Source organism: Tachysurus fulvidraco, chromosome 9, assembly GCF_022655615.1.
Source record: "Tachysurus fulvidraco isolate hzauxx_2018 chromosome 9, HZAU_PFXX_2.0, whole genome shotgun sequence".
Classification (NCBI taxonomy): Eukaryota; Metazoa; Chordata; class Actinopteri; order Siluriformes; family Bagridae; genus Tachysurus; species Tachysurus fulvidraco.
The window spans coordinates 12,678,037-12,692,147 of NC_062526.1; the positions used below are offsets into that span (position 1 = coordinate 12,678,037).

General features: G+C 39.5%; 1 protein-coding gene across 2 annotated transcripts in view; it reads right to left on the reverse strand.

Moving 5' to 3' along the window:
* kiaa0825 (KIAA0825 ortholog) overlaps positions 1 to 14,111 on the reverse strand; it is a 115,490-nt gene that overhangs the window by 7,294 nt on the left and 94,085 nt on the right. The window contains exon 20 of one of the 2 annotated variants that reach the window (XM_047818050.1): positions 8,777 to 10,924. The exons of the other annotated variant lie outside the window; for it this stretch is intronic. Coding sequence (XP_047674006.1) covers positions 10,849 to 10,924 — 76 coding nt within the window. The 3' untranslated portion in view covers positions 8,777 to 10,848. Of the gene's footprint in view, positions 1 to 8,776; positions 10,925 to 14,111 lie in introns of those variants that run through there. 2 annotated transcript variants of the gene reach the window in all.

A 14,111-nucleotide genomic window follows, 5' to 3' on the forward strand; every position in this document is an offset into this window, starting at 1 on the left:
TTAATACCTTTAAAAAGTACTAGTGCTGCTGGTAACAACTCTGGCATAGTAACACAGCCTGATTAGTGATCACATTGATACCCAGACACAAGTTATATCTGGTGTCATTCATTCTTTCATCTTCAATAGTCACTTTGTCCTGATCAGGGTCATGGTAATTCCAGGGTCTATCCCGGAAACACTGGGTGTGAGGCAGAATGCAAACTAGACAGGATACCACTCCATTGTAGGGCACTATACTCAGTATACACTCTCTTTCACACACACATTCATACCGTGGCAATGAAACCAGTGTAAATTCCCACTAACAGTGACCTGAGCTTTGGATTGCACTGTGGACCCTGGAGCTGTGAGGCAGCAGCTCTACCCTCAGCACCAGGTGGGTTGTGGGTGAGTTGTTCCTCATCCCCTGACCACACGCAAGAAAAGCCTGAGCTATGGTAGTTACTTTCTTTACTCCACTCACCAGAACATAAAGATTATATAAGCAGCTACAGAACATGTGAATGCTGTACTGTTGTGTTTTGGACGATAGCGAACGTTTCAAGCAGACTATTTCCCACCATGCTAATGGAAATTTTTAGGGGGAGTTTGGAGATAATAAATCAGCGGTGTTAACTCATTAAATATCAAATGCCAGCTAATTATGGCTGCATGTGTTTTCAAACACTCTGCTTAATTTATTATTATACTCGCCCCTAATCTACAGATACAGATCGGAGGGTGCTACATTTTTTTTAATAATGAAATGATAATGTTCTGCAAATACATCATACAATAGAGGCGTGAAATAGATAAGGAGCAAACGTGCACACCTTCATACTCTCGATCCACCTTGTAAGGATTCGCTGCTATTGTCAGGCTTTTTTAAGAGACAAATGCCAGTCTAGAATAGATTAATTCTGAAAGAACAAGAGGTGCCTTTTGAAAAAGGGCTTGGCAGTAAATTAATATTCTTTTCTGCTGAGGATCGGATCATTTCAGAATTATATGACACCATAACGGTGCATTTGTATATATTTCTCTGTGGAACATTACAATCTAATAAATGATATACATTTAAAAATATTCTGAGTATAACCGAATGAAAACGAAACACAGTGTTAATTGTCAGAGCTTTAAACAATGACCATGCTACTCAGACTATATAAAAAGTGAGATTAACACATCCACTTAAAGCAATCTTGAATTAACAAGACTTAAAGCATTGCTGACCTCTGCCACTGAGCTCATGTGTGAAAGCCCTGGGGTAGAGGCTAGTAATGAGTGAATATATGACCACGGTTTAATATCATTCCTGAGGGGGTCAGAATCCCAGCACTGTAGCCTCATAATTACTAAAACCTCACAGAGGAGGCATGGCTCAAATCAGTCTAATTGGACTGGTAAGAAAATGAGGCCACCACTTAGATGTTCTCCACCATTCATCCTTCTTTCTTTATTTCTCCCTTTAGCTTTGGACTTCAGGAAGTTATGCATGATTTAAAGTTATTGCATTTAGTACATATCAGCAGCCAACTGGGTATTAATTAGCAGTTATTAAGGTATTTCCTGATTGTATTGATAACCTGGGGGTTATCACGGCTTGCGGTGGGAGGAATTTAAGCTAACATTTGCCTGTAAGTAACGAGGCAGCATCTGAGGGACGTAGTTTATCTGGTTAAAGAGGACACTGTGGTGTCAAAACATATGCAGATTAATATGAAGAAAAAGCCTGAAGCACTTTTCCAAACACAATCAAATACCTGGAAATTAAATTCAAAATAACAGATTTTGTGTTTCAGGTTTAAAGATCTGATTTGAGGCACAAATGTGATATATATATATATATATGTATATATATATATATATATATATATATATATATATATATATATATATATATATATATATATATAAAATTGCACCAATTATTAATAAACATCTCAATCCAATTCAGGGTATAACCTGAACAATTGTGATATTATGTTTAATACTGTACACTTTCACATCTAAAAATAGTCTAAAAATAGTTCAAAACAAATTTGATACAAGGCCTCAGACTGTGTGCGATTTTGGGACGTGTTGACTCTGGGTTTCACAGTGAGTGCTGATGAATGAGCCAGATGGTATGTGCATACCTAAACAGGTAGCTGCTCCACATGCTGGGGAAATGGATGGAAAGCGAACACTGGCTTGCATCTGCTTTCCTGGATTTTCGAGCGTAACATCAATGGAGAGCTTTTCTGTCGCACGATCGCAAACTGACAGCACACACATAGACCTGTGGCTGCTCTCTAATATGAAATGTCATTTAGTCACCTTCATCAAAAATGCTTCTAGGCTTTGACTGTAGGGGAAAATTCGGTCTACAGAAATTTTATCCCGCAGCTCTTTTTAAACTGGTCACATACGCAATGGGCTTTCAAGGCAGCAAAGTAATTACATGTAATATGAATTCATTTGGAAGTTGAGCATTACTATATAAGTATGATGAATTATTCATGATAACAGATGATTAGAACAATATACAGTATAAGGCATATATTGAAGTATGAATATTCATGTTAATGAATATGTATTACGTTTTTCTGTTGTATTCAATACAATCTATTCTTCTATTTTGATATCAAATACAGACCTGATACTACCCATAATGCTGAGATGTTGTTTTGGCTGTCTTACTAATAATGTATAATGTTGCTTGACCAAACACAGGTTATTCGTGGGAATGGGGTCAACACGCTGTGGAGGTAACATCTTATCAATTGAAAAATATGTATTTTCTATATTAAAATGACGGTAAACCATCTTTATTGTATTGGCAGTTTTTTTTTCTAGAAATAAAATTCAAATAAAAATTCAGAATGTACTCTTTCATACTCAAAATTAGTTTTTTAAAACTGTCTAGCAATAGATTTAATAATATTCTAATTGGTTTATTGTAATCTTATAACATACTAGTGAAATACTAGTTCAATCTGATTTTCATTTGCTATCTGAGACCAAACGCAATGCTCTGCTATCATCATTGTCATCAAATCAAATAGAAATAATCGTCATCAAATATAGAATAAATGGATTGGGATATCTTTAGCAGAAATTACATTATACTGTATGACAAAGCATACAGTGCTATTTTTTCTTCGTTATCCCATGTGCTATTGTCTAGAAAAATGGTGCTTTGCTAATACCACTGACCCAACAGAGTGAAAATGGCAGTGTGAGCTAAAGAAAAATATTCTCATGTTTGCATTCAATTAGATGCACTCTATACTATCTGTGGTTTGAGAAATCACATAAAGCCTTCAGTGCATTAACACGAGCTTCTTGAATGCGTACTGTTCCCCTCAGGAAAGCTTTACAGTGGCAGTACCGAACCCTCCAAATGTCACAGCAATACTAATCTGGATATGCTGCGTGAATGTGTGCTGCAAACTTCCTGCATTGTAGCTGATAATAAAAAGGCAGAGGAATGGCCACGGGGCCTGATTTAAAACGCAGCCCTATGTTTTTGTGTTAAGGTCTTTGATTTCACCCATTTTCAGCTCTAATTTGATTTGCTTCAGTCTGAATAGGGGATATGAGGAAGCCACCTGAGGCATGGGATTAGCCAGACACAACACTATTGTTTTCTCTCATCAGCATTTATTCAGCCCTAATGCTGCGCGTTATGAAGCATGAGGTTATATGTACAGATATGTGATATGTCTGTCATATCTTGGTAACAGGGAATGTGTGATTTGAGGGTATGATCTGCTGATAGAAGCCTGGAAGAAGGAGGAAATATTTGTAATACAAGCTGTACCTTTTTTTTCTCTTGGGAAAGGCACTCTTATGTGCTCTCTCTCTCTCTCTCTCTCTCTCTCTCTCTCTCTCTCTCTCTCTCTCTCTCTCTCTCTCTCTCTCTCACTGTCTGATCAATGCTGGTAGCAGGGTGATTTGTCAGGCAGTCTGCGTTGATTAATCTGGTGCCGGAGCCCGTATACTGGAGCTTGGCGCTGTCAGCTAGGCAGGGAAGTATCGTGGCTGCTTGGGTTGAGGGGCCGCCACCCAGGTGGCTACATTGGGGCTAAATGAGGTGTGAAGGGTTTTACACACACACACACACACAAACACACACACACACACACACACACACACTTTTGCACAGTCCCTCATGATTTGTCGCCAGCTATCAACACATAATAAGTTATAGCCTCTGTGTCCTGTCAGTAGGCCTGTCCTCAGATTTTCAGAACTTCATGAGGGTGGAAAAACACAGTAGGAAAATGCAGATTTTGACACTGAAGGTCTTTGTTACAATCTTGGGTTGAGGACTACCCTGAAAATGACACACACATACTAGGGATATGTGTGTGTGCTCAGCTGGATGTGAAGAATGAGGAGGTGCCAGAGCCTTGTTAAGCAGTATGCGACTAATTACTACACTCATATACATCTCTGTCCCATCTCTTCCAAATTATGGAAAATTGCAGATATGCATCTATAGGCACCACCCGTGTCCACCTGCAGCAAGCACTGCCCATACAATTAACTTGCTCTGCACAATTATCAAGTTTTTTTTTTGACACTCCTAATTGCTGTCATTTGTGATCAATTAAATCAAAGCAACTTGGCGTAGTTAACAGCTGCCTCAAAAAGACACCACAAAGATGCAAAATGTCCAGAAAATAAACACGCATAATCACCCGCATTTCCACCAAGACCACGGGGAGTTGCACACCAAAAATAAATCAATCTCATCTGCCAGATTACAGCAAGGAGGTGGGTGTGGATGGGAATGGGCCAGTTCTGGCCATCTAATACCAATTGTAATTAGTTACATTCAGAGCAGCCCATATTAAAGTGCTGGAGTTGTAGTAACAAACATGTCAAGCACATGTGACACCATCAAATGAGTGCATTAAGAGAAGCCTCAGAGGGCTTACTATAGCTATAAATCTACTAAGCCCAGATACGTAGCGTTTACACTTCCAGTGCCCATCTAATCTGTTTAACCTAATTACCACCACCACACAGGTAATAAAAGTCTGCAAGGCTGTTAATCCTCACACTTCATCCCAGAGAACTTGGCTATTAGGATCATAAATTTAGCTACAAAAGGATGTGTGTGTGTGAGGAGGGGGTAAGTCATACGTGCAAGTGTTAATGCATGAGTCTGCTACTATATTACAACAAACAAATCCATTAGCAGCCCCATTCAGCAGGGTCTCTATGGTAGAGGTGACATTATAGCGTTCTCATTCCTCACTCATCACTGGTTGGTCCGGCTGTCACTCAGCCTGCCCCTCTATCCCTCTCCTGGGCTGACGCAGGTGCACACACACCAGCAGAACGAGTAAACTTTCCCCAGTTCCAGCACACTGACAGCTAAAAGGAGTCTCATTTTTGTTGCTTCACTCTCACTTTCATCCTCTCGGAGGGACACGGCTGACTTGGAGGCAGCCCAAGGCCCCCGGCATGCTCGGCATAGCCTGAAATAAAGGAAGCCACGGACCGAAAGGAAGGGAAAGTTTAGGTGATTAATGTGAATAGGCTGAATTCTTAACACCCTCATCTTTGTTTAAATCCCTTCGCTGGTAAAAGCTAAACTAAACACCCCATCAAAAGAGGAGGATGAGTGCATTGTTCGTTGTGTGACAGCACACCTGCTGGGTCCCACACCACCCATAAATCCCACCATGGACACTGAAATATATCAGAATAAATGTTCTCAGTTGTTATTGAATGCATGAAGTGAGGTTATGCTAGCATATCTGTACTTAGCCATGTTTCCATCTAGATATTAAATTACACTGATATGATGTATGACTGGTGCATGACATTATATGGCAACATTTTCTAATCTGAAAATATGTATGTATCCAGAGCATGTTTTAGTATATTGTGAGTTTGTTGTACACTGTTAAAGCCTTGTGAATACTAATCCTTCCTGTTGTGTCGTGTCGTGTCGCGTCGTGTGTTCTAACACCATATTTCCCGTTAGACGTTAAGAGAGTACTCTCTATAATTATTTATTTAATTACTTGCAACCATTTATTTCATCAATAAGTTTACAGTTTAAGATCTTTGATTTTTTTTGTGACTTTTAAGTCACAAAAAATTCATTAATTGCGTTTTACACCGCAGCATTGCTGAGTTGAACTCTGACAATAGTTTCAGCTGCAAGAGAAAAGAGGTTTATATTCATGCACTCATAATAATATTTCATCCAAAAGCATATTAAAATGGTGTCTATGAGAAAATCTTTATTTAGAATTTCTGTAAGGAGCCTCCAGTGTCAGCGTCTAACATGACAAGATCTTGAATTCAAGAAAGAGAAAATGTATGGTGAGTAAATGCTTGTTTAAAGCAGCTGTATAGCTACAGTATATGAGAAGAGGACCTTACCTGTTTCATAAACGTTCTACAACTTACAACTAGAGCATTGTAATCATTGGCAAATTGTTGTGGTGTAAAAGAAATAAAACCCAGTCGCTAATGAATAATCAAAACATTCATTGTTTATTTTTCCTTAATTAATGATTAATGAAATTACAGAGTTTATTTTCTACACTTAAACCTCTTGAGTTAAACAATTTTCTTAGTACTCTGAAATATTATGAAATAATTGTCTATGGTAACTGCACAAATACATTACAGATGTTGTAGATACATGAAAAAAAAACTGTCTTTCTGTTCTGTCTTTAATGCACGATTATAAACCTTGCAGAAAAAAAGCTGACAAATAACCAACACTGTGCCAGCAAAAATATTCACACTTTAGTGGTTTACCTGAAAGTTAAACACTGCTAATGTCAGGAAGAGCTGAATTGCAAAAAAAATGTATCAAACTTCAATAAAGCCTGCTTATTGTACTCATGGGATTTCTGTCATAACAGTGCAAAGCCAAAAAGGTTTCACATCTCGCTAATTAATTTACTATCTCTTAAATACAGTGCTTTAATGCTACAGTACACAAGCACAGAGCCACGGTGTGCAATAAATCACAGGATTTGTTTCTCTCTTCTTCTTCTTTTATACATCACTGATAAACACATCCATCAGAGGCATGCTAAGTAGTTTATTCGTCTGTTTCAAGTTTCTTTGATTGACAGGTATAAGGGTTCTCAAAACCTGAAATATGTTTCCGACTCTTGTGAACTCTTGTGCCACCAAATATAGCTGCCTTTCATGAGCAAATTCTTTAATAGATATTTTCCTGTTCTACTGTGAGATGTTAGTGAATTGTAGGAATTAGTGTACTTGACTAGCATGACTGTATAATCACGGGTTTTCTTTTTTTTTTATACCTGCCATCAAGATGCATTTCCACCTCTTCCACACAGTGGTTCCTGCCATTACAGACACAGTGTTAGAAAAGAGTGACAGTGAAAGAGGGGATGTCTGTAATAGTAGAGCATGCACAGCTTTGTGGCTTTAGTGTTGTGGCTGTCTGTCCCCAGGCCCAAGCCTTCACCATGAAAAAGCTTCAGGTCTGGAGCTGCTCAATCATCTGACATAAAAAGCCATGTCACTGACCAAGTTAATGTCTGAATGGCTAGCGGGTATTTTTTCGAGCAGTTGCTGAGAGGTCTAGGCTCTTTTTCCAAATACAGCTAGTTCATACTACTGCTACTACAGTATATTTAGTTTATTAGTAGTTAAAGATTAGGTCCTATTTGTACTTGTATTAATTTAAAAGGTAGATGATAACCTTTTTATCTGAAAGTAGAGAGTTCAATTTGGAGGTTCATTTGAGAATGGGTGCAGTAGAAGGTGCATTGACATCAGGTGGTACTATGTGGGTGAAATAATCTTGATTAAAGACCATGCTCTGCTTAAAATTCATATAATGTCATGTTTACAGCAGTCTACAAATTCTCATATACTGTATGATGTGTGATAAGTTTCCCCTTCTGTCCAATCCATAGGTGTTCTTACTAATTCCACCAAGGTATTCTAGCAACAATCCTGCCTGGCCTGCTCAGAAAGCTTGATCGATCCCAACCCCTCTGTAGAAAGTTCAAATCAATCTCACCCATTCTTGTAGAAAGTCTGACCAATCCCACCTGCTCACATAGAAGGTTTAATCAATCCCTTCTGCCTCTTTAGAAGATCTGACCAATCCCAATGGCTCCTGTAGAAAGACTGACTAATCCCAATGGCTCCTGTAAAAAACTGCCCTCCTCCATAGAAAATTTGACTAATCCCACCCACCTCTTTAAAAGTTTGATCAATCCCACTCACTCCTGTAAAGCATTTGACCAAAAGAAGCCCTGATGTTAAGCAGGTTAATTATGTTAAGTGGACTGTCTATTCTGATTGGTAATGATTCTCAGTATTGAGTCGTGTTTCCATGAAGTGGAACTGAACAGACACAATCGATTTCATTTCATATCAATTACATCGTGAGCAAAAGTCTCAGTACACAGTGTATTCTGTCACAATTTGGTAACTGACATGGTTCTTTTGGCTTTGTCTCTTGTCTTCTATCTCATTACATTTACATTTAGAATCAGAAAGGTCTTTACAGCATTTAGCAGATGCCCTTATCCAGAGCGACTTACATTATCTCATTTTTACACAGCTGAGCAATTGAGGGTTAAGGGCCTTGCTCAGGGGCCCAACAGTGGCAGCTTGGTGGACCTGGGATCAAACTCACAACCTTCTAATTGGTAGCCCAACACTTTAACCACTAGGCTACCACATGCCCTGTTACACTGAATTTAAAACAAAGCAATGGGATACAAAGTGCAGAATTATTTATTATTATATATTAATTTGTTTCAGCCAGTTTAGATATCAATGTCCTGAAATTTAGTGTGTAACCTTCTAATTACTTACTAATTGCTAGCAGCATATCTGAGATTTGTATATCAATAGATCTGTTTTTAAGATTATTGTCAGGAGATGAGTGATGCATTTCTGATTGTGTACTTGTGCCGAGGGACTGGTATGCTTTGTGTGTGTGTGCGTGCATGTCTCTGTATACATTTGCGTGACTGTGCTACAGTGGCTGGCCACTGGGAAATCAAGCAGCACTTTGTCATGCATCCTTAAAGGCGTGACAAAGTGTCCCGGGAGAGGGAGCCTGATTGGTCTGCCAGGATGTCAAGGCCAGCAGCTGAGTGACAGGCTGGGAAATGAGGGATGGGAGGAAGATGAGTGTCATCCGAGGGTGTGCCCTACTCACGTCATCTCTCCCTCAAAATGAGAGGGGGGGTGAGAGGGGTTTGGGGGTTGTAGGGGGAGGTTGGTACAGTCATAAATTGAGTGAAAGCCTTTAATATAGAGAAAGACACACACACAGGAAAGAGTCACAGCAGCAAAATTACACATATCAATTACAACCAGAACTTCCTGTACCTCTAGCAAGAAGTGTGATTCTTATGAATGGCATAAATGATGATCGTGCACTTTCACAACTGCAAGGCGGGCAGAAATATGACATAATCCAGTGATTGCTGCATTAGCTACAATACACCCAGCTTCAACAGCATCTAAAGCCTTAGGCGTGCTTACATTACTCTCTATCTACACTGCAGCGGCTTCTTTTTTCCGTTCAGAAAGTAATATGAAATCTGCTCTTCTGCATCACACACAACAACCACCACAACCAACACACAGATTTATGCTTGCCTTGCATTCTTTCTCCCAATTAATAGATTGCCAGCGTGTTGCATATTTTGCATGACAAAGAAGGGTAATATTAAAGCACGGCCCGTAATGGAAATGCACTCCGCAAATTAGAAAGTGCCGAAACCCAATTTTTCCGAGCTCTTTAGGAAATAAACAGTCCTTAACCAATTAAAGTGCATTGTAATAATTCCATGATTTATGACAGGTGGTTTAACTCTCAAAAACTGGGCTAACCCATATTAAGGTCACCATCCATCATGTCTGGTAGAGTGAGCTAGCAAGGAATGGTTGCTGTATTAGCTTCGTTTGATGAGAGTATGAAAGAAGTATTAGCACTTGTCAACAAAACTGCTTACAACATAACATTAGCATGCATGGGTTGCTGAGCCTATTTGTTATTCTGGCAGCCCGACATACATTGTTATGAGTTTGGGAGTGGGAGCCTGCATCTGTGTGTATGAGTGTGCGTGTGTGTGTGCGTGTGTGTGTCAACAGTTTGCAGCATGTTTGGTTTAGTAATATAGTGGCTAGACAAATGAGACTCTTGCTCAGCTCTGTCCAGTGTAAACTTTATGCAGAAATGGACAAGGCGGTGATACAGAGAGAACGAGAGAGAGAGAACGAGAGAGAGAATAGAAGTTAATTTATTCAGGTGCCTCTTTACATTGGCTACTGATCAGACTGAGGTATAGGGTTGCCAGAGCCTCACACTATGACACAGGGCAGTAACAGTGGCCTGTCACAAATGGCTTCCTTGGCGTACGCCGTGCATACACAACTCCAGAGCTGCCTGAGCCAAGAATGCACTTAGCTCCATGTGAGCAAATGAATCGGGCCCATTTTGACTTCTAACATTACAATGTGCGACGATAGCAGAGTGGGCTCTTTGTCGACACACACGCATTCCGGCATGCTTAAACATCCACGGGAGCGTATTAACAAGAGTTTAGTGACGGGAAGAGATAATCGAGCAAGGCACTCATGTGCAGGCTGATAGTGCGATGGCGAAGACCTCGTATTCAGCTTGTCGCATGCAGGCCAATGTGTTTTTGTCTCGACCCGAAGCACATCGTCTCCCGTTACAGATAATCTCATTTTGGCCGATGCTTGATTAATTAGGTGGTCCGAGTTCCACTAGCGTTCTGAAACGCTTCCAGTGACTTAAAGTGGCCTGCCATTTTGGGGATGCTGTTTACAGAAATGAATCAAGGGAGACAGAGTGCAGTAAGCATTCAAATCCCTCCATTAGCTGACGGGTCGTAATAATGCAGCTAATGAATGTCGGAGCCGTGAACTGTCTGTAGGGAGAGACGTCTCTGTCCTGATGAAAGAGAGAACATTATACACACTCAGAAGTGTCTAACATCAAAACACACAGTAATACGGAATAAAGCAAACAGCTGCTTACATCCCCAATGTTTCTTCTATAGCAAAAGAGATGCTGTACAGTACAGTATACAGAATACAGTATATGATGTATGATATATATCCGTATATTTTTAATATCTTCATTTACGATCTTAATGATCAGATTACAAACACTACACTGCACAGCAACATTAAGATCCTTTTTTGCTTTATCCCATCAGGCCACAAAGCAACAAACGCAGCATAATCCCTTTGAGCTGTGTTTTTTTTCTATCACGCAGTCATACACTCTTGCAGATAAAGAGAACTATTCCCTCCCCCTCCACTCCTCTCTGCTCAAGCCAGGCGCCGTGCTAATTCCTGCGCATTCACCTCGCTGACAGCCCCTCATTAGCTAGGGCTCTCTGCGCCGTACATTGGGCTAATTTGTGGCGCTTTGACATACACAAACCAGCAGGGGAGGGGAGGACTGGGGATAAAAACATCAACTCAATTAATAAATAATACGAGAGAGAGAGTGAGAGAGAGAGAGAGAGAGAGAGAGAGAGAGAGAGAGAGAGAGAGAGAGAGAGAGAGAGAGAGGGAGTTTAATAGCTAATAAGGGTCTCTAGGATGAAGAGAGGAGAGCAGGAGAAGAGGAGAGAGGGAAAGAGAGTATGGGGTGAAGTCATGACAGTAGCCACTTAGCACTGATCCCCATTTATGGCCTTTTCATATGAGTTAACACAGGCTAAACCATTTATTTAGAGCAATCAGGGGAGGCAACGACTGCTGAGAACACAGAGGTTATGGTTATGCTGTGTATGGCCAGTGAAGACCTTCTAGTCTCAGTGGTCATTACACAATACATAATAATACATTCTTCCAGCATCCATAGGACCCTGCCTCTTTCGATTAAAGGAATACTCCATCATTTGCAATCCTGATCTCAATCCACCTCATCTGTAGCTTAGGTGTAATTACAACAGACAGGAATTTTACCCTGGCATGGAGAAAAGCACAGAAAACCTCTTTAGTTAAAATGTATTCATAAAAGAAGTCTATGGGCAGTTGCTGAATTGTGACCGTTTAAAGCAAACTACAAACCTTTCTCTTTAACAGTGAAAATCAGAGCAGGGCTGTAGTTAAGTAGTTACTGTAATTCCACACAACCATTTTGCGATCACATAACATCCTGTAAGGTAAATCATGCAAATTTATACAACAGAACTGTTCTCAACTTTGATTGGTCAGAATTTGTTATGTCATTTTTTATTGCAGCAGTTCTGACAGTTCTAACTGCAGGTTTATATTAATGCACAGGTTCTCTAAATACAGTATTGTTTCTATGGTAACAGCTTAAGGGGACTTGTGTACAGATTATATTGTGGTTGACACACCACATAATCCGATGTGTATTTTGTAATTCTTTTTATTATTATTGGAATATTTTTGGAATTATTATTGTTGTTGTTGTTATTGTTGTTTTGTCTATGATGCTGATATGATGATGGTTGATTGAAGGCAATCTTGAAGGAGTCTCCAGTGCCAGGTTGTGGACCGATGACTTTGCTCTTTCTTGGCCATATTATTTGTCATTATTAACTGGAAATTAAAGCAAGACTAGTGAGGGAACAACTGTTTATAAATGCTATAATGTTAATCCTAACAGAAACTTTTTCTCCTCAGGGATGTTCCATAACATTAAATGGAGCAGTAACAGAGCTCAGCTTCACCATCATATCACCCTGTTATTGATTATTTTCCTGTAACAGCATGACCCATTTAAATATATTCCACACTTACAGCTTCATATAAATTTACTTGAAAAAGTCACTCCCAATAACTGCTCTTTAAGTTCATGAGTATGTTCTAAGTCAAAAGATTTTTTCAGTGTGGGGAAATGTGTTGAAATCTTTATTTGGGAATTACTACAGTTTTCAAATTGAAACTGAGTTGAGGGGAAAACTGGAGTACTACATTAACACCCAACAATTCAGATCTCTGATGTGAGTAATGATATTTGTTAAACTTGTGGTGTACTATACTATGTAGCACAGAAAAGTTATAAATGACATGATAAACTGTTAAACAGCATATTTAGCATTGAGTTTTCTCACTGAAACTTCTCCATTCATAAAAACAAAATACAAAAAAAAAAAAACAAGCTCTGACTGTTGTGTTTATGGTGTGTGTGTGTAATTGTAATAATCTGCACTAAATGCTAGAGTTGTGTAATAATGCTTGGCAATAGAGGAATAATCACTGGCTGCTTTGCTAATTTTATATTCCAAAGAGGTGATTATTTCTTCCTCGACTAAAATGAGTTCTAATAGCTCTGCCAGACAGATGCTCACAGACATATAGCATGCATGCAACCACACACACACACACACACACACACACACACACACTCACACACACACACACACGCGATGTAATGCATACGTCTGACCCTCTACACTCCACCATTTTACACACACACACACACACACACACACACACACACACACACACACACACACACACACACACACACATACACACACATACACACACACACAGGAAATGCACAGCTTTACCGATGAAAATGCAAATCCATGATAGGGAAACATAAACAGAAATAAAGTCACGGAGCAGCTAATTTGCCTCAGCGTTGTGGGTTTTTTTTTTCAGTATGCTAGAAGGATAACACTATAATAAGCTCTTCTCAATGCCAAAGCCGGGGAATTAGAATCGCCAAGCGGCAATCAGACAACAAAAACAAAAGAAGTCAGTTTGTAATTAGAAATCTTAGTTGGAGGATGTGATGCAGGAACAGGCCAAGAAGCCTGAAGCAAAGTACTCCAGCTGAGTACACACACACACACACACACACACACACACACACACACACACACACACACACACACACACACACACACACACACACAAAAAGGCATGACAATTTGGATTTATTATCTGTGTGTATTGCCTCTACTGAGTTAGCATAACTAAATAATGAACTAAATAACGTTACACACACGTCTACAAAGAATCTAACATCAGTCCCAGTAACCAAACTAAATCTTTTGCTCTTTCAGTTTCTCTTAGTGTTACACACAACAGTAAAAAAAAAAAAAAATCAATCATCATGTAATTGATATAATTCTAGATACATT